This window comes from Doryrhamphus excisus, linkage group LG2, assembly GCF_037039965.1.
Source record: "Doryrhamphus excisus strain RoL-2023G ecotype Guam linkage group LG2, RoL_Dexc_Guam_v1.1, whole genome shotgun sequence".
Lineage (NCBI taxonomy): Eukaryota > Metazoa > Chordata > Actinopteri > Syngnathiformes > Syngnathidae > Doryrhamphus > Doryrhamphus excisus.
In genome coordinates, this window is record NC_136358.1 from 7,926,610 (window position 1) to 7,946,999 (window position 20,390).

At 41.8% G+C, this 20,390-nt stretch overlaps 2 protein-coding genes across 11 annotated transcripts in view; both read left to right on the forward strand.

Annotated features, from left to right (window-relative positions):
- Window positions 1-33: 33 nt before the first annotated feature.
- On the forward strand, window positions 34-10,948 carry gba2 (glucosidase, beta (bile acid) 2). Its single transcript, XM_058066917.2, has 18 exons — window positions 34-320; window positions 2,256-2,808; window positions 4,230-4,321; window positions 5,068-5,183; window positions 5,262-5,480; window positions 5,542-5,781; window positions 5,865-5,967; window positions 7,142-7,295; window positions 7,369-7,494; window positions 7,616-7,800; window positions 7,873-7,977; window positions 8,054-8,161; window positions 8,250-8,401; window positions 8,487-8,593; window positions 8,936-9,078; window positions 9,176-9,291; window positions 9,740-9,931; window positions 10,001-10,948. The coding sequence occupies exons 2-18, from the start codon at window positions 2,615-2,617 to the stop codon at window positions 10,250-10,252; spliced, it is 2,604 nt and encodes an 867-aa protein (XP_057922900.2). The 5' UTR covers window positions 34-320; window positions 2,256-2,614; the 3' UTR covers window positions 10,253-10,948.
- Window positions 10,949-11,845: 897 nt separating this feature from the next.
- mark2b (MAP/microtubule affinity-regulating kinase 2b) overlaps window positions 11,846-20,390 on the forward strand; it is a 34,579-nt gene continuing 26,034 nt past the window's right edge. For 9 of the 10 annotated variants that reach the window (XM_078797013.1, XM_078797018.1, XM_078797023.1 and 6 more), the window contains exon 1: window positions 11,846-13,031. In XM_078797013.1, coding sequence (XP_078653139.1) covers window positions 12,981-13,031 — 51 coding nt within the window. In that variant the 5' untranslated portion in view covers window positions 11,846-12,980. The remainder of the gene's footprint in view (window positions 13,032-20,390) is intronic. The other variant, XM_078797039.1, reaches the window with a different exon arrangement.

Below are 20,390 nucleotides of genomic sequence, written 5' to 3' on the forward strand. Positions count from 1 at the left end.
AGCAAGACAACGTCACTTGGCAGCGGTCGCACAAGCCACTGTTATTATTAACATTTGTCATGCAGTTAATCAACAATGCATTTAACTTGAGTGGTGGAATACGACAAAGTGTACATTAATTGACTGTCACGTTGTCAATTTATAGCAGACGACGATAACTAGTATACATTTTGTCCCCCCCTTTTTTGCCAAAATGGTTTCCCCGATTGATTGTGTGCGATGGTCTCTGTAAGCTAGCTTGCTGCCAGTTGACTTCCTGTCTACTAGCCGAAGAACACTACATTAATTTTGAAATTTAACGCCTGCTGTCGCTCTTTAAGGTACGCTGATATTATGTCCACTTCATATAATTATTGGCTTATTTTTAAATGAAAGGTTGAACTGCTTTTCACGCTGCTTAAAAGCAGTTGAAACAATAGTAACTAGACGTTGCGATGTCAGTCGATACTGCGTGTGAATGCTGAAGAGCTGAAGCAGAACTGCAATGGTGTTAAGACGTATGAATGTTGAAATGTAGAATAAATGGAGGAGTAGTTTGGAAGCTGAAGCTGGACTGAAATGCTATTGAAATGGTTGACAGCTGAAATGGCTAGAACCTAAAAAGCTGAAGTTGAACTGAAATGATGTGCAAATGTTCTGAAATGTAGAATGAATGCAGGCCTTTGAATTATTTTATGAATGTCAGACAGTTTATTAACAGAAAACAGCTGAAATTATATCATGCTATGAGCTACTTGCTAATATCTTATACATATAATAACTAGGGCTGTCAAAAGATTAACATGTTAAACCAGATTAATCGTGGCTTTTAAATTAATTAATCATAATTAATCACCACATGCAACTATGTCTGAAATACTAGACTCTTTAATAGTAGCAGAACATTTGAATCACACATTAAACCATGTTATTATCAGCAATAAAGGGTTGCATTTAAAGACATCATGTAATTTAAGGTCAATTTGCTTGTTTTCACTGTATTTCCAGCATACTTAAATATATCAAATTGTACATCCAAATTAGGAGTTACAAAATGAGAGATAGGTACTGTATAACCACATTTTTGTCTTGATCTTCCTGTTTATTTACACACACACACACACACATTGTAAAGCTGTCTTTGTGATGTTTGGTGTGTCCATGAATGCATCTCGCCTTCTTGTACTGAAAATGAGGAAGTGTCGTTCCCAGGATGAACAGGTGTATGAATTGGATACACATACAGTGTATGAATAGTACTGCTGTTGATGTGTTCAGGTCAGAATGAAGGTACAAAAGAGCGTCAGACTCAACCTAATGACTTAACGGAATGAATGAAATTAATTAGTTAGAACCGTTAACAGCCCTGGTAGTTAACGTACAAAAAAAAACAAGCCGTGTGAAATAAGAAGAATAAGAATTCACGCAAATTGGGCTGCTCCACTGTTTTTGCGAGCAGCGTCATTTGGCTAATGGTACATGTAGGACAATCACAATAACAAATTTTGCTGAATTATACTGTATATACTATGTGGCATAATACTAGAATTACACGTTTCCAAAGCAATACACTTTAATTTAAAGAGTCTTCAACATTATAATTGGAATTTCAAGAGCTTTTAAATAAAATGTACAACATAAACAAACAAAAAAGAAACCTTGTATCAGGTCTCTGTCAACTAAATTACACTTCAATGCATTGTTAGTCATCAGTAACGCACTTCACTATTTATGGAAACAGAGTGTAAAAAAATATTGCCCATAGTGTATTATTGATTAGAAAAAAATAATAGAAAACTGAAACATAACATGTGTCACGGACACCACACCATATTTCTGATTTTGAATATTGACAAAAAAGCAAATGGAGAGCAGAAAACATTTAGAGTATGGATGTTGCACAATGAGGAAGTAGGAATCATGAGGGATGAAACTTATTTGTCTTTGTCGCAAGATGATGACGTGCAAACGGGCTGAAATTGACATCAGATTGTGTTTTATACACAACAGACACAAAGGAAGTGTTTGATTGTGTAGCACACGACACCGCTTTGAACAGTTAGCCGTTTAGCTTGGTTTTGCTAGCAGCTGCCAGCACTTGTAACTCGTTTGTTTCAAAGAATCTCTACCTCTCGCCTATCCGAGGTTAAGTTGAGCTTGTCAGCAAGCTATTCTGTAGTTAGGAAAGCACCAAATTAGTTCAAAACTCTACATGGGTTTTTTGTGACGCTTAGATTTGGTGAATTTAAGTATTTTTGTCTTTTATCTCATTGTAGGTGTCACTCCTGCTTCGCTGTCTGCTGTTGTGTTGTCACCAAACAGCATCCCAGGCCGCACAAAGAAGATGTTTGCAAGCAGATTGTAATTTAAACTCCATATACTGTATATAATGGCGCTAGGTCCTCCTACTTAAAGGCGCTTTTATCTCCGGTTTGCCCCTGACCCAGAAACAAACGTCAAGTGTCAAACCGGTTTGTGTCAGTGTGGATACTTAACTCATCGTGAAAAAGATCTGAACATTTTGTGTCGGTTCAATGACAAACACACACTGTTGACTAAAGGCAGTCACGGTGACAGACACTTAAGCTGCTGCTTCCCTGCTTGGAGCTTTACCGCAAAAAAAAAAGACATCAAAATGAGTGCAGATTGGGGGGAGAAATCCACAGCAGACCTCATGAGCAGGTATGTCTCCAAGGAAGAGGGTCACAAAGTGCCCACTGCAGGATGGCGAATCTGTTTGGCTCATGAGTTCAAGGAGAAGAGGAAGCCTTTCCAAGCCAAGGATGTATCACTGAGTAATCTTGTGGAGCACTATGGACTAGGAATCAGGTGAGGATCTACTTTGTAATGCAGCCATCATACATTGTGAACAACTCAAAATTTTCATATGGTGTGTTAACGACTATAAGTGCAGGTTTCTACCGTCCTTCAAGTTTAGGAGTCTGGCGAGCCCCCATTTCGACCTACATGAGTATAAGCATGCTAAAAAATGTACAGTGACTTGACTCTATTGTTATGTAGTATTGATATTGATCAGCAAATTGGCCACATCACAAACACATGCACATGGTGAACTTTCATTCATGCATGTTGCATCGGGCAAACAAACAACCTGCCCGCTCAGCTTTTCCCATTTCCTCTCCAAGGTGTGCCAGCTTTGTCGTCACGGCAACATGAGTTAATTATTCCCCCGGTGTTGACAGAACAAGGCCGGTTGTTAAAGAAAGACAGTAGCATAATAAAAGGCAGACCTCTTGGGAGATGAAAATAGGCATACAAGAAGTACTATATCATAATACCATGTAATAAGCTTCTACATTGTGTAGGCTTTTATATCTGTTAATAATGTTAGAAAACGAATAGAGCCAACAAAGATAGCATTTAAATCATTGTCCCTGTCCTGGCTCAACCTGTGGAATAACAAGACTAGTGGGGGGAAAAGACTAGTGTATCCCACCATGTCCGTGCATGGCATGCTGTAATGGATCCCGTTGCTCCCCACATGAGTGGAGCTGCATGGGTGGGCTGATTTGTTGTGGCTAGAATGAATAACGTCCCAGTCATCACATGATTATATCGACAGTGTATCTTCTCTTCAGTATTTCTTCATTAGTGGTGCATCACAGGATCATGTAACTGGAACCCTTACAGGAAAACTGCACTTAAAAACAAATTGCCCGTCATCCACAATTGTGGAACACACCCACTTCGACTATAAAGGCCTCTAAAAATGTGTTTGCTGAATATACATCTTGTGACCATAAGTATATTCACGATAACATGTATTTTGATCATTTAAACTTTACAGGAACTTCTATCCTGGGCCCATTGACACGAACGCTACTTCTACTTCGTCAGTTATGTAAATAGAACACTGTTGGCGCTACATTTTAGAGCTTTATCGTCAAAATAGGTGTGTCCTCTATGTGCATTGTTAGCACCCACATACTGTTTTTGTAGCTGTTTTTCTCCTTTCAGAACATGCAGAAAAGAGAAAGACGTGTTTCACATAAGGACTGTGGGTGGTGGGCAAAATTCCTAAAAAAGTGCAGATTTCCTTTAACGTTTTTAGAAAACATTCAGTAAGCTTTTTTTGAATGCAGCCCTATTTCAAAATGGTATATACTCCTTTTTCTCCTCAAATCAACATGAGTGTCAATCAACATATCTTTAGTGTGGATGCACATCTTTGTGTCCATTTTGCCTTTTTCGGAAATGATGTAATAATGGACCGTTATGTGTTCATCCAGGTATTTAAAATGGTGGTACAAGAAGACACAAGTGGAACGGAAGGCGCCATTCATCGATATGTTTCATGCCCAACCCTTGCGTCAAATATACGGTGAGTTCTATCTCTCTATACTATCTATCTGACAGGTAGATAGATGACATCATTATCTCATTTGCATAATTCACCAGATTGAGTGAGCCCAGGGTGCAGAGGCAGGGACGAAATACAAGTAAAGGTTTTTTAAATTATAATAAGCCAGAAAACTGTATGCTTATCAAAAAGATCCACTGTGGAGACTCCGTAAGGAAAAAAAATGAAGTAAACAAACAAACAATTAGCTGAGAAGGAAAAACCATAAACTAGCAGAAGGTAATTGTTAGGTTAATTGGTGACTCCAAATTGTCCATAGGTATGAATGTGAGAGTGAATGGTTGTTCATCTATATGTGCCCTGTGATTGGCTGGCGACCTGTCCAGGGTGTACCACACCTCTTGCCCAAAGCCAACTGGGATCGCCTCCAGCATACCCCCCAAGGCCTTAGTGAGGATAAGTAGCATAGAAGATAGAACTGCATGCTACTGTACATAGCAATTCTATTGTAATAGACGCTACCTTTGTACTTTGATATGACTTCTTTCTTGAATTTCCATAGTGTTTATCAAAGTTGTGGCATTTAAGTTATTATTTAACTAACTGTCTTCAAGTAATGCCAAAGCAGCCATTCTGTCTCATGAAATGGGCCGATGAACGAGGACAAACGGGTCGTACCTAATCTATTTGTGGCAGCTAAATGTGTGGGAAAACACTGCATCGTGAATGTGCAAGGAGTGAACAGTGAAGTGATTGACATTTGATAGGGGCTCCGCTGGGAGGTATTGGAGGAGGTACCATCACCAGAGGATGGAGAGGGGAGTTCTGCCGGTGGCAGCTGACCCCTGGGATGTACCACTACAAAACCGTCACCGCCAATCAGGTACACAGGCTGCTGGAAAAGGTGACACGTTAAACAATGCAAGAAGCTGTCTTAAAAATAAGAGCTTTTTCATTTTAGTTCACAGTGTGCTTACGCCGCGGGGGACAAACGGTTTACCAGCAGGTGCTCTCAACAGAGCGCCCACCGACGCTGCAAGGCTGGAACTGGGGCTACTGCGGCGAGTACGCTTTCTATCACGCCTTGTACCCACGCGCCTGGACTGTCTACCACCTGCCTGGGCAAAATGTCACGCTGACATGCAGACAGGTTTCCCCCATCATCCCTCATGACTACAAGGTAGGAGGCGCACATTTACAAGCTTTCTACTTGATAAGAGTGTGACAGTAACTCCTTATAGGACTCCAGCCTGCCAGTGGCGGTGTTCATTTGGGATGTGGAGAACAAGAACGACTATGCCTTGGATGTCACCATCATGTTTACCATGGTCAATGGGTCCGGACACAAGGACGACAAAGGCGGGGGACACTGGAATGAACCATTTCATCTGGAAAAAGAGGGGGAGGCAGTGTCTGGAGTCTTGCTACATCATTCCACCCCTGTGAACCCTTATACTTTATGCATCGCAGCACGAGGCCAGGTTTGATATACTTTATATCCTACATACATTTTTGAGCCATCCCTTGCACATGGACATTCTGGTAAAGTGTTGTTTTTTTACAGCCTAACAAGGAAATCAGCCATCAGACTGCATTCCGTCCAAAGGGAACCTGCAGCAGCTTGTGGAGTGACCTCATCACTGATGGACGCCTGGACTCTCCTACAGGTCAGACGTCAATTCTGTGTCAGATGCTCCAATGGTGTATTGGTAATGTGTGTCCACTGGAATTTAGACTCATTTAGTAAGCTTTTAGTAAGCCCTGGCGTTCTGGAATGGATTAATTGGATTTACATTATTTCTTATGGGGAAATATGTAGTTTGAAAGTAAGTATACAGGATTTGTGCCAATGGATGGAGTGCCATGAGAACTTCATCTGAGAAGGAAGATTGATGATCAAGCTTGAGCCTGTGTCCCATGCCCAATCTTGAGTAGAGTAGTGCCTGGAGGGTGGGGGCAGAGATGGGGGCAGCAGTGACTTAGGCAGTGAGATTCCGACCTGGGACCAAAAACTGCCCCGCCCACTGAGTCGTTTCTCAGCCTCTACCCTCCCCTGTACACCCTAGCCCTGGGTAAGGTTAGTGCAAGAAGGGGGTTCAAACCTCAAAGGGTCATCAGGTAGGCACCCTCCTTCATTGGTGTTTCAATGACAGGCCCACTGATAGGCCCCTGGCACCTCCGGAGAGCTCATTGGCAACACCAGCTGGCTGGACCTCGACCGTCCAGCCTCGTTGTTGTGCATCTGCTGCCATTTGGTTCAGTCACTGCAAAGCCAAATCCTCCTTTTCCCACAATGTTGTTGTGCTTCAGGGCTGATAATGGTATCGGATGATATCCATTTCCGTCCCGTTAACAGAGGTGGTGCAGCATTACCTTTCAATGTCATCTGTAGTTTCATTTTTGAGCACTTGTAAACTAATTACTGACGCTAACCAAGGTATTTGTATTGTTGATTTTAATTTGACCACTGGTTTGGTTGGATTCCTCTCTTTTAATGAATGCAGACCAAGTCCTTCCCAAGCATGTCTCGTTTAATTGGTCTCCTTAAATAATTGATTTAGCACCCAAGTGTGTGCATCCTTGAGTCTTCTTCACTTACACATGCAGCAGCTGGGGTTTCACTTACTTTAACCATTAATGTGTTATTTTTGACAGCCCTACTTTTCTCGTATCTGCACTGCACTTGTTCATCATAATAAATGCACATGCAACCACGTTAACATTTAGGAGTGAGACAAGGAGGACACAAACTTTAGCAACATTTTCATAGCTATGGGAGCTACAGTGCAAAAAAAATGACTGTAAATGTTTTTATTGTTTTGTGACAACTTCCTCCTGCAGGCTCCAGCCCGCCGACTCCCAAAGGCGAGAAAGTGGCAGCAGCATTGGCTGTTGGCTGCTCCGTGTTGCCTCACAGCCGGAACACCCTAGAGTTCTGCCTGGCATGGGACATGCCCAAAATCACCTTTGGATCTCGGGAGAGGGAGCACCACAGGTATACTGAAGAAGAGACGTGCACGACTAACGCACGGAAGGAAAAGAAAACATGCATGGTTTTCTGCTTCCAGGAGGTACACTCGTTACTTTGGGAGCAAAGGGGACGCGTCACCGTCACTCAGTCACTACGCTCTGACTCACTACACAGAGTGGGAGGACAGCATCGAGAAGTGGCAAACACCCATACTGCAAGACCGGTAGCTCACAAAATAAGTGTCATCACGAGAAAATAGTCACTAGTGTTGCTGAAATCACTATTGTTGCTATTTTGACTTTTGTGGGCTGTAATACTTATAATATTTACTTTTACATTTGCAGTTCTCTCCCCTCCTGGTATAAGTCAGCCCTCTTTAACGAGCTGTACTTCGTGGCCGACGGTGGAACGGTGTGGACAGAGATACAAGAGGATGCCGACATCAGCGGCGGTGTGCGCAGCGAAGACGGAGGACTGCCAGCTCAGCCTGCCGTTGTTAAAGAGTATGGCCGCTTTGCCTACTTAGAAGGTATGTTTAATGAACACACCTTGACTTAAGCCAGTTGAGAATTGACAAAAAATGTGACGATTTGTTTCTCAGGTCAAGAGTACAGAATGTACAACACGTACGACGTGCACTTCTACGCTTCTTTTGCATTGATCATGCTGTGGCCCAAACTTGCCCTGAGTGTGCAGTATGACATTGGTGAGAAGCCTATGCCCCGCCCCTTATTTTTCCCCAATTAAACTTGACCTGATGCCAGAACTGAATCTTCTCTCAGCTGGCAGTGTGGTCCAGCAGGATGTCACGGAGAGGTTGCATCTGATGAACGGCCAGTATGCTGCTGTCAAGGCTAAAAATGTGGTGCCTCACGACATTGGAGACCCAGGTGCATCGACTCAATGCCATATTGACTTTAAAGTCAATAATGTAAATAAATGACTCATCTTTAACTTCCTCCCTTGCTTGTTTTGTAGATGATGAGCCGTGGCAAAGGGTGAATGCCTACCTCATCCATGACACAGCCTACTGGAAGGACTTGAACCTGAAGTTTGTCCTGCAGGTGTACAGAGACTATCACCTCACCCAGGACAGGGACTATCTGCAGGACATGTGGCCAATCTGCCAGGTATCTGCTTTAAGGGTATTTTCACCTTTCAACAGTAGGAATCAGCTCATTGTTTTTTTCCTATTCCCTGCACTCGGTCTGCTAGGCAGTCATGGAGTCAGAGTTAAAGTTCGACCTGGATGGAGATGGCCTGATTGAGAATTCTGGCTTTGCCGACCAGACGTATGACGGCTGGACGGTAACTGGACCGAGGTGAGAATTTACAATGAATTCTTTGTTCTTCCAAGATATTTCTGTGAATGGTACTCGTGCATGTCTGCACTCCATGTCTGCACTGGGCTGCTGTTGGGAGGAGGAAGGAAACCAAGATAGGAAATGCATGACTCTTGACAAAAGACATGAAATGTGGGATTTTCCAGCTTGTTGGCTGTCTGCCTGGTTCATATAAGCTGTTAGGTCAAGGATGTATTAGAATAATGAATATAATAAAAACCAAGGCCTGCAAATTGACTCAAGGAACTCCAAATGTGTTTTTCTGCAACCCAAAGTTACATAAGTGTGCTCACATGCATTCATTTCATTGATCTGTTACAGTGCATACTGCGGTGGGCTGTGGTTGGCGTCGCTGTGTGTCATGTGTAAGATGGCCACACTGGTGAACTGTGAGGAGGCACACCAACGCTACAGAGACCTCTTGGTCAGAGGCCGTGCTGCTTTTGATAAACTGCTGTGGAACGGTAACATCCATCAGCCATTTATGTTAAATACGTAACTACTTTTTGTTTTTTACTGCTTGTTGATGTTTTGTTTGATGTGTGTGTTTTTTCATTTTAGGCAAATACTACAACTACGACAGCAGCGGCAGGGACCTTTCCAACAGTGCTATGTCCGACCAGTGTGCTGGGCACTGGTTCCTAAGAGCATCCGGGCTAGGAGAGGAAGAATTCCAGGTAACTAATTACTATACAGTATCTTGCACCCCTCATATTTCAGCAAGCATTTTTATGATCGTATATCTTCTCAAGGGACAATATTATAGACTGTAAACCTGTTCATACTCTAGAGTAGTCTGTGAACAGCTTGTCCATTGGTACAGTCGTCCCTCGCTGTATCAGGCTTTGAATTTTGCGGCTTCATTTTGAAAATATATTATTTTATAAATCATTGCTGTTTCAGGCTGTTGAGTACAGCCCGTTAATAGTAAAAAAGAGGTCCAAATTAAGCATTTTCAGGCATAAAAATGACTAAACGAACTAAAATACAAATCTACACATTGATGTGTAGTACTGTATCAGTAACATTAACGGGAACTTATTATATTTTTTCCACTTTTCTGACCTATAAATGTGAGAAAAGTGTGTGAGACAAGTCAGAGCCTATGAATGTCATCCCATCCAGGCTTTTCCCAAAGAAAAAATCCGGACTGCACTCCAATCTGTTTTTGACTTGAATGTAATGAGCTTTGCGGGAGGTCAGATGGGTGCGGTAAATGGCATGCGGCCCGAGGGCGTGCCTGACCGCTCCAGTGTCCAATCAGATGAGGTTTGGATCGGTGTTGTTTACGGACTGGCCGCCACTATGATCTACGAGGTAAAAAGTCACCTTTTCTATTCTTATTTGCTCCGAACCCAAACATGAATCGGCTCTATACCTTTTAAGGGAATGCTGGAGGAAGGCATGCGCACAGCAGAGGGTTGCTACCGTACGGTCTGGGAGAGGCTGGGCATGGCCTTCCAGACACCAGAGGCCTACTGTGAGAAGGGCATCTATCGCTCACTGGCTTACATGAGGCCGCTCAGTGTCTGGGCTATGCAGCTCGCTCTTGACCATTCCCGCAATGATGGCGACACATCGGTACCACAGGGGGCGGCGGCCACGAGCCATGTTGGCGACAGAATCATCTCTGTTTAGGTTTGTCAGAAGATCATAGTGTTACTTGAATTTGGTTTTATAATAACAGACTCTGTTCCAATCACAAGCTCTCCACACCCAGTACTGTACAACGTATGTCCTAGACACACACAAGACTAGATGGCTTGAAGATTGCTATCATTGGTGCTTGTGAATGACGGTTTAGAAAGTTTCGGGTCAGAAACTTGAAGTCAATGTAGATATTTCATAACCTTTTTACATGTACATGTTATAATAATAATGATAATATACAGAAATATTTGAATGCTGTACTAAGGTATGTAAGGTAGGTACTAAGGTATACGAAGAATAGTAGTGATGAATATTTTTCTGGTTGATAATCTTTTGGTGCCTTGTTGCATGTTAGCCTATATAAGAGTAGCTGCAAACCTGACTGTTTTCTAAACACCTGCACTCATGACAATCATCTTGAATAAATCACTTACGCTCTCACATCTTATCATACTGTTTGAATGTGTGCTAATTAGGTAAATTGACCTTGCCTTTGTATTGCAAGCAGGCATCCAGCAGAGGGCGACGGAAGATCATTCATTCCTCATTTAAAGTTGCAGTACAGCATGTACATTTTCAAACATTTGAGGTCATTGTATACAGTACTAACAATATCAGACACATGCATACTATTGTGCTCCATGATGGATTAAATCAAAACTGAAAGCCCTTTTTCTGTTTGTTGGTAATATGATAGAGTTTTTGTAAGTCTGCCTCCAGCATCAGCTCCTTGACTCCATGGCGAATGCAACCTGGCCTTGCATCATTGGAAAATCCTGCCAGCTGGATGCTCTCCTGTTCATCGCTAACAAGCCTCTTTGTTTCCTCCTTGTCCTCTCTGTTTTTTTAAATTCCATTATTCCACATCCTGTCATTGTGTACATTGGCTACGTAAGGTTCCAGCATCCACTTTTCAGAAATTGAAAAATATTACAGAAATAAATAGCAACAAAGTAAAAGATAGGATAAAGAGCTAATAAATAGACGAATAAGTGATTCCTTTTCTGGCTCACTTAGAGAAAAGCTGTCTTCCGGAAGTATATCAAACCATCCAAGACACTATAAACCTTGTTTTTTTTCAGGTGCTGCCGTATTGAGTTTACGTTTGATCAAACCTACTTAAGATTTGTCAGATCAAAACATGAGATTCAGTGAGATTTGTATTTATTGTGGACTAATTCACTACTTCCTGGTATGGCACTCTGAGCACAATGGAAACTGTACTTTGGCTTAAGGAAGCCTAAACATAAAACTAATTGACTACAATCTACAATCTATTTTTGTTACATAACGACCTGGCAACATATTGTCACACATTATCACTTAAACCTTTTCAAAATGCAGCTTTGTTCATCGAGTCATATATTTAGTCATTTTAGTTTTCTTCAAAGTAATTTTTTCTTCAAAATATCGTCTTGTCTCGTTTTCGTGAAGCCAATATCGAGTGTTTTGCAACCTCCCGACTGGACAGGATTTAGCCTAGTTGCAGTGCACCTGCCATTGAAAACAGTGGCTTCCCGACAAAAGCCGAAGAAAGCCGAACGGCACCACGAACCCCCTCCCTCCCTCTCCCACTCTCCTTGGTGGTGCAAAGCAAAGCAAGCAGCCATGTTGCCGAGAGCTTGTTCCGGTATGGGGGCAGGCTGCCGTGCTTTTTAGACCGCATTCGGGCGCATCTCTTGATCTTCCCTGAGCACTCAGCCAAACAATCGATCGATCGTGGATGGTACAAGCCGATTAACTGAAGCAAAAAGATTCCTTCCAGTCGGGAATATCTGACGGGAATATTAAGCAGATGGTGGTTTCATCAAGACGGGCCACACTGCAGTGCAGCACTGGTGAACAACCTTATAGCTACCAAGAAGCCGGAGAGACATTGCTTTTCCTGGATTGTGTTCCTCGCTGTGTGGCAGCCACCAACAACTACCGCCACCATAGCCGCCTGTGGTCATCGGAGCTCAGGATAACTGGCTAACTAGCTAACTAGCTCCTGACTCGAAAGACTTGGCTAGCTATATGGGCTAAATCTATTCTTTTAGCATTTCTACAATTTTATTCGTTTGGATATCTAACGAGACATTAGATCTAACGACATTTTGAGCTGTTTTGTGCGACTTGGCAAGGTCGGAACATCGCCTGGAATAACTTTGGCCTGAAAGGTTTATTGAGATTTGAGTATAAATCTCGAAGTACTTATTTGTATAAATCACTTTTAGTGTCTGTTTAGTCACTGATTAATATTTAGCACATTTTAACGCCATCGTGCTAGTTAGCATGCTGTAGTTGAACAGTGTCTTGTTCAATACATCCATTAGCCTAACTTTTCTTTCCAACTAGCCGAAGGCTGCTAGCTGCTTCAAACGTCACAACGTCAAGCGTACAGCTCCATGGTCGCCACTGACTCATCTTAAATGATAACGAGGGATATAAATTCTTGAATCAAAGATCTTCGGAATACATTTTACTGTTTTTGACAAACATGGGACCTGCGGTTGACGCTAGCTAGTACCTAGCTAGCTAACTCGGCTAGCCTCTGATGTGGGATCCAACTTGTTGATTCACGGGCTAGCTGACGTGTTGCTAGCAGGCTGGCACAGGGGATCTTGTTGGTGATATTTTTTTAACCCAAGCATCACCAAGAGCAAGATTAAATGAACAAAAGCCAGTGAAGAATCATTCTGCTTGTTGCAAAACAAACTCTTCAAGTTGTTCCAAAATGTCAACAAGGACCCCACTGGTGCAAGTCATTGAAAATTCTGCAGGGCAGGTAAGACAACTACAGATATACCTCGTATTTTTGGTCTTATTCAATGTTAAATATAGCTAGTAACAGCATAAATGTTTTTCAATTGTACCGGTTACAATATCTGTAAAATGTGTGTATTAAAGATACAATGTGGTTGCTTATACACCGTAATAAATGCCGGACAACATATTTGTACTCACTGCTAGTGTTCAGATCACCTTGGTATATTTAGTTGGAATTGTTTTAGAAACATTCAAACACATTACAAATGTTTATTAATCAAGTAACCATCAGTGCGAGTTTGTGATTACATGTTCAGTGGCCTGCTGATTCTATGGGAAACCAAAAAGTATGATGGCGCACAGCAAAGGAGAAACATACTGTGTTGTCTCTCTGCCACTTCCACTTGTTAAAAGTTAATGTTTAATTTATTTCAAAGCAACATAGTCACACACACCTTGCTGGATTATCTGAATTTCCTGTAGCCTTTCCACTAGCTGCATCCTCAGTGTGAATATTGAAGGCGGTCAAGGCAACCTCCTAAGTGGGCTTGTAGGCAAAAGGTCGCCAATCAAAACAGTCGGTCCTGAAGGCCATGTATAGAAAGGTGTCGGGTCTCAGAGTAATACATGGCGGACAGGATGGCACCGGACGCGATTGGCGCTGAGGTTTGTGATGTAACTTAAACCTAAATGCAGATATTTATAACGTAAGCAGCCCCCCCCTCGTATAAAACACGTTGAGTGTGAGTTTACGTTGATGGTGTGGTGTTGCATTCAATGCTGACTTCCCCAGCGATTACAAGTGATTTCCTGTTTGACAATCCAGTTCCCTGTGCGCTGTCTCTTCTGAAAGGGACTAACAGAGCTAGAAATACTGGTCTGCCTCTGACTTCATCCGCCATTGTTAGGCTATGTTGCCCTCACCCCCCTCGTGGAGGTGTGATGGCTATGAACCAACCAACCAACCAGCCAGCCATTTCCTTATTGTAGAAGTCCTGTCAGTCATATAGATAGACACAAACACTAGGGATGAGAATTTCGACTAAATTAACTCAATGCTTATACTTCAAGATGTAATTCTAGGTGCCCTGTTAGGATAATGATATTGTACCACTGAGTATCGTCCAATATCAATTGGATATCAGCACAAATCATACATACTTTTATGACTTATTTTGCGGAATGACTATTTCATTATGCGTCATTTTATTCACAATGTAGTGGTAGATATAGAGGCTGTTGGTGCTCATTGAAGCGTTTAAAACCGACATTATTCACCATCGACTGGGGCCGCCTCTTTTTGTTATATCCAATGACTTCCTGTTGTCCCGTGGGAGTTTCTCACACTTTGCAAATATTTCAGAAAGTTGGAGAGGGAGTCGGGGAGGCAACTTCAAATGTGCAACTGGGTTGGTTGTATTAAACTTAAGCGGTTCTGTGCCACCACGGGAAACGTATAGTTTTGCACCCACCCATTTTTTGTGCTCTAATGAAATATACACACTAGCACATGCTGTTATGGTCCCTTGGGGTCTACATGCTGGATAGAACTGCTGGTGTGGCGCCTGGAATGGACCTCTTAAATCGGATTGCCAACATTGGAAATTTTTGATTAAGGCAAATATCGGGCCGGACGTCCCTACCCTATTATGCAAAAATGAATGATGTTTTAACAGTCATAGATGGCCGTGTTTAAGAGCACCAGAAAAATAATCTTGACTTGTTTGCTCCACTCTTGAGTGCCCTCTTCTGTCGGGAAGAGGGCCTGAAACAGTGGCTTTTGAAGTTTCAGCTTTTTGTGACGTCATGAAGGAAAAAGCTCCTTCCTCATAGACATGATACCACCTCTGTCCTGGCCCAGCTGAGACGAGCCCGCCCTCTGTATACGCCCACCAAAGATAGGCTTCGCCACACAACGTAAAATGGAACCTACTTGTCACACATCTGCAGATGCGGGCGGTATAAGTAGAATTTTTCTAACTTAGCACGATGTTGCTGTTTAGCAACATAGCATAGCAATGTGGTGGCAGAGGTAGTGTCCTCCTGTCTCGCTCCTGTCATACATTATTGTATGTAATTTTTGGCATTTTGTATGTCAGTCAAGTGACAGTGTACCAGTCAAAAGTGTGTTCAAGTGCCCAATAGTCCTCTTTGGAGCGGCACACACTGTCGGAGGCAGGGGTGAACAAGCATGTTAGGGGAAATGTTACAATTGTAGAACTAATCACGACTACTTTGTAAGACAAAACTGACTCAAAGTTTTGTCTTTACAAATATATAAGGTTTGTGTGACATCTGATATGCATTTAAATAAAAAAAATATGGGCCGATTATTCAACCCCAGACGTGGAGCGGGTCTCTTTAAGTGACGGGGTTACTTTTTGACAATTTTGCAAGCCCGATGCTTGCTTCTGTATTGTTAAGTCATCCAAGACTGGGTGTTCTTTTACCGGCACTGTACAAAAATGGCATCAGAATTAGTTCCAGTGCGAAATTGGTTGTTGTTGTGTTAGAGACAGGTATGTGTTTCAGTGTTTGTGTTGTTTTTTCGGCCTTTCCTCATTCATGCTCCCACTGAATGAGTCATCGCACGAGCAAATCTTAAAGCGAGCTCACATGAACGCATCGTCCTTGCCGCTACGCCCAGGAAACCATAAATTATGCCTCTCTCCTTCTTCACCGAGCAGTCGCTAGGCAGAAGAGCTGAATGACAAAGCTAGCCGGGGCCCTTAGCAACAGAGAACCTGTCTCACACACACACACACACACACACACACACGCGTGCACACGCTTGAGCGAGTTAGCTCAAGCCATCACATTCATATTTGTTTTCAGCACCCGGTAGTCCTCCTGCTCCACGCTGTCACAGAGATACACACTCAGTTTGTATTTCACTTGACTGGAATTACATTTTAATTGAATGAGCTGTGTCAGCGTTGCTAGCTCCAGTAGCCTCATAAACGCTACATGAACAGGTGCTGCACTGAGGCTCTGGGTCTTTGCCGCACGTACACGCGTGCGTGTTTGTGTGTGTGTGTGTGCGCCGGATTGTCTAAAACGAAGTGGAGTAAAACAAGCCTTTCCAGTTGAGTGGAGGTGGGTGTGGCAGCACACTGTTGACCTGCCTGTGGAGGAGCTTGACGTCATTTAGGTGAAAGAGTGTGGATTTCTCCTTCCGCTGCGATGCCTTTGTCTGTAGTTGGTTGCCATGGATATGTAGGATAATATGTTTGGCAAGTGGATCGAGGGTTAACTTGGACATGCCTTGTCATTTTTTCAATTTTGTTTCATTAGCTGTCAAATGGAATTATTTACTTTAGTCGCCATCACGTGTCATTTCTTCACCACCAATGTCACTTTTAAACATCCCATATTTTGTATATGTATGTACAATTATTAGACCACCCTTGTTTCTTCACTTTATTTCTTCACTTTAATGCCTGACACAACTAATGGTACATTTGTTTGGACAGATGATAACAAATAACTCACAAGAGTTTTAATTTAAGAGATATCTAGCAACTTCCGTGGTTTTCTTGATTTGCCAAAATCACTTATATTCCTACATGAATACCTATAACATTATATTTCCAAAAAAAATTATAAGCTTTTTCATCATTATCGTCATTGTTCTGTACCCTTAGTTGTACCAGGCATCAAAGTAAGTTTTGTCTTACATCAGTGGTCTAATACTTTATTCCATGACTATGTGTGTGTGTATTAGGGTTTGACGATATGGACTTTGCCATATGACCATATAATCATCCATCCATGTTCCATGACGCTTATCTTCATTAGGGTTGCGAGTATGCTGGAGCCTACCCTCGCTGACTTCAGGCGAGAGATAGGGTACACCCTTGACTTGTCGCCAGCCAGTCAGAGGGCACATATAGACAAACATCATTCACATTCATACTTATGGACAATTTAGAGTCGCCATGCATGCATGTTTTTGGGAGGAAACTGGAGTACCCAGAAAAAAAAAACATAAACCCAAAGAACATGCAAACTCCACACAGAGATGCCAAACAGAGATTCGAACCCAGGTCTTCTCGATCTCCTGACCGTGTGGCCTACATGCAAACCACTCGGCAATCTTTCCTAAAAAGCTACAAACCTTAAGCCATATCATGAAATACACTTGTCTCAAATTGTAAAGCACATTTATTTATTGGTAACAAACTGGCTAACATTTCAGCACACATTGACAGCGCATAACTTTATTTGACACTCGGCGCAGAGCTAGTGAATACATTGTACATTGTTGTGCGCCTAGCCCGTCCCAGCGCCCATGGTCACCATCATGGTGCAGTTTCTGCTCCATGGCATACTACACTCTGTTCCACTCTTTTGCGGCAAAGTCGACGTCCCTGTTCATTCAGTGTCCTTGGTTTCCATGCAAGCCAAAAAGAATGCTAACGAGGATGTTTTTTAAAAATAAAACTACATGAATAATTCTGCTGGACCCCAAGCAGTGTATTCACAACACATCAAGAAATGCGGCATATTGTACGCTAACCTGAGAATGGATGCAAAATGATGGCTTCGATTTTTTAAGTTACCTGAAAAGCACGCTAACTTTGTCATTGTATGTATTAACAACTCCAAACGAAATTCAAATCAACGTCAAACATACGACACACAAGATCTGTTTTTCACCAAGAATCAAATCTGAGTCATGAGATTTGGTCCATAGAGGATTGAATAATGTATTTTTTTTTTTTAGAGCACAGCTAATGGATCCCTACAAATAAACCGATCTCATTTGCGACTTTTCCACCTCAAAGAAAAAGGCCAAGATATAAACAAATAAACATTGTCACAGTGCAACAACAGTAGCTTTTATTAAGTGACTCAGAAAGCAATCGAAAAGGGGGCATATCACATTTCACCAAAAACAACTACCTACCAAAACTCTCACAGCCTAATTTCTTGGATTATAATCCATGGTCGGGATATAAAATGAAGTTGGTCTAACAGCCTTACCTGTTTGAAATGACGCTCGATATTGGTTGTTGTCATGTGATATGCAATAAGCTGCTGACACAAGTTTCACTTTACTTTCTTGGGGTCATCTGTAACCATTTCAAAATATATCCACACTTTCAATGATTTTTTTTTTGTAGCTATTATGAGTCAATGAGTCAGTCGATTGTGTGATGGTCTTCCTCGCGCCGCTTTCCTCAGCTCCTTTTTGGATTATGCAACTTCAGCAGGTGATTTTATTAATGTGCAGTAAGTATACATCTTCTGTTTAAAGTTAAACACACGTCATTTTCAAATCTTACGCAAATGAGGCAGATGTATCAAAATAGACTACATATAACAAAAACATTCTAAGAATGTATGCTCAACAGCATACAGAGGCCGTAGGCTGCGCTAATGAACAGTATTGCCGTTTTCAAATGCAGTACAGTAAGAATTGTAAACTAAGAGATTTTATCGTAGACAATTAAATTGGGCCATCTTTTAGCTGTTTCTCTTTTCTGTGTGTTCTGTGTTTATATTCTGAGACACTTATTTGACAGGATGTAACGCACAGCACTTTTATTGTGAAGGCTGGAAGTGTGTTGTTTGTTTTGGAGCCTGATGGCCATGACTGCCGTAATGTGTGACTGTGAGATGAAGCTAGAAGTGCCTCTTGTTCATGGCAATTGTCCTTCCTTCATGTTAAGCTTTCACAACATTGGAGGTTGTCTAAGATGCTGTAACAATTTGATAGTGATGTTCTGATCCGTGAATGCACCTTGCAGGAGTGTGCTCGCGCGCGTGTTGAGAATGGTGATGTGTTTAAGAATTGGTGTTGGATTTGAGCGGTGCTGTTGTGTTTGTAGGAATAAAGTTTTTTAAATGGAGTGGTGTAGAGTTTATGCACATGTGTGGGCACGCTTCACTTGCCTCCGTCCGAGGTCATAAGAGGTTGAGAGCTTGCCATGATGATGGTCAAAATTCCAAATGTATGCAGTTTTCCTTCAACTTGTGTTCACCTTTCTGCAAGGTTTGAGGCCGGATTGACTGTCAAAGCTAGTGCTTCCATAGCCAAACAAAACGTTTGCGTCTTAACACTCAACTATGGGGCATTCAATGACCGCCCAACCAAGAAGCACAAAGACATAAGCATGTAAAAATGTGGGTTGTCTTAACAGTAGCACATGTATGCTGTACATTTTACGTTGTACATTGTACGTAAACAGTAGTTCAGGTCTCTCATTCCTTCATACTTTAGAAAACATTAGATCATTCAACCTGCCACAAATGCCGATTATTCTGGCAATCAAGTTTGGTAGTCAATGTCTCACCGAACATTAAATTAACATTACTGACATGTCGTGTGACCAGTGTAGAATATTGCATTCACAATTTTAACGTGTCTTCTTAGTGTCTTGTATTTGTATTTTCATTCATTTCATTTGTATTTTTCATTCATTTGTATTTTCATTCAGTTAACCATGTTATGGTTGAAAAGGCTTAATTTAGATTAGAATTTAGATTTAAAATGATTTGCTTTACTATATACAGTAAATGTCTGTATATATAAGTATGTTTTACTAAAAAGGTGTCCATATTTATATATATTTATATATTTCCTTATATTTATATATCAAATACGGTGCAGAAAGCTGTGATGAGGCTGTCCTATCAGTGCACAAGCCTACTGTACTGGATGGTGGATGGTCCCTGCCTGTTTCTGTGTTTTTAGCATGTCACCAATATAATGTTTGCAGGAATATTTATTATACACCATGTAGGAGGGCTGGGTGATGTTGCAACTAGTAATGTCTTCTCATCAGTAGCCTCATCTTCAAAGGATAACTCTAAGTTGCAGTTGACATTTATGATCTTTCTATATAGTGTGTAATGTCTTTAATGGAAGTGTGACATCATTATTGTTTCTAATCGGACAATAAAATGCAGGGGAATGTTATACGTTGAGGCGCTGCAGTACTGCACCTCATCCTGAAGGGCTGGGGTCGGGAGCGTGCATGGGCTGGAAGGTACTGTATGTTTTTCAGTTAAATTGTTAAGAAATACGACAAGTTGTTCTGTCATTTTTCTTGTTATCCTCTGTGTGGATTTATTGCAACCCTCCTTTTTTTATTTTCATGTGTTGAAGAGGCACATGTAGTGTGTTCCACATACACCCTTATAGCATGGGGTAATCCAGTTCAACACATTCACACCTATCTGAGACCTGGTGTGACACTAGCATGAAAAAGTACACGGCCTCTCTGTGTTGCTGCTTGTGTGTACACACTGCATGCAAAGACTATTATTATAGACGGTGGAATGTTGGCGAGTGTACGCCCCGGTTAGTATATTTTTAGGTTTACATTAAATCCACAAAAAAAAAACATGTTGCCGTAATTCATGTACATTC

What these genes read in the sequence shown, in the direction of transcription:
- gba2 (XM_058066917.2), top strand. Translation starts at nt 2,615, where the DNA reads ATGAGTGCAGATTGGGGGGAGAAATCCACAGCAGACCTCATGAGCAGG. An exon ending in CGGGAGAGGGAGCACCACAG is followed by an intron (nt 7,296 to 7,368) that starts GTATACTGAAGA and finishes TTCTGCTTCCAG; the next exon opens with GAGGTACACTCGTTACTTTG. An exon ending in TAGGAGAGGAAGAATTCCAG is followed by an intron (nt 9,292 to 9,739) that starts GTAACTAATTAC and finishes CATCCCATCCAG; the next exon opens with GCTTTTCCCAAAGAAAAAAT.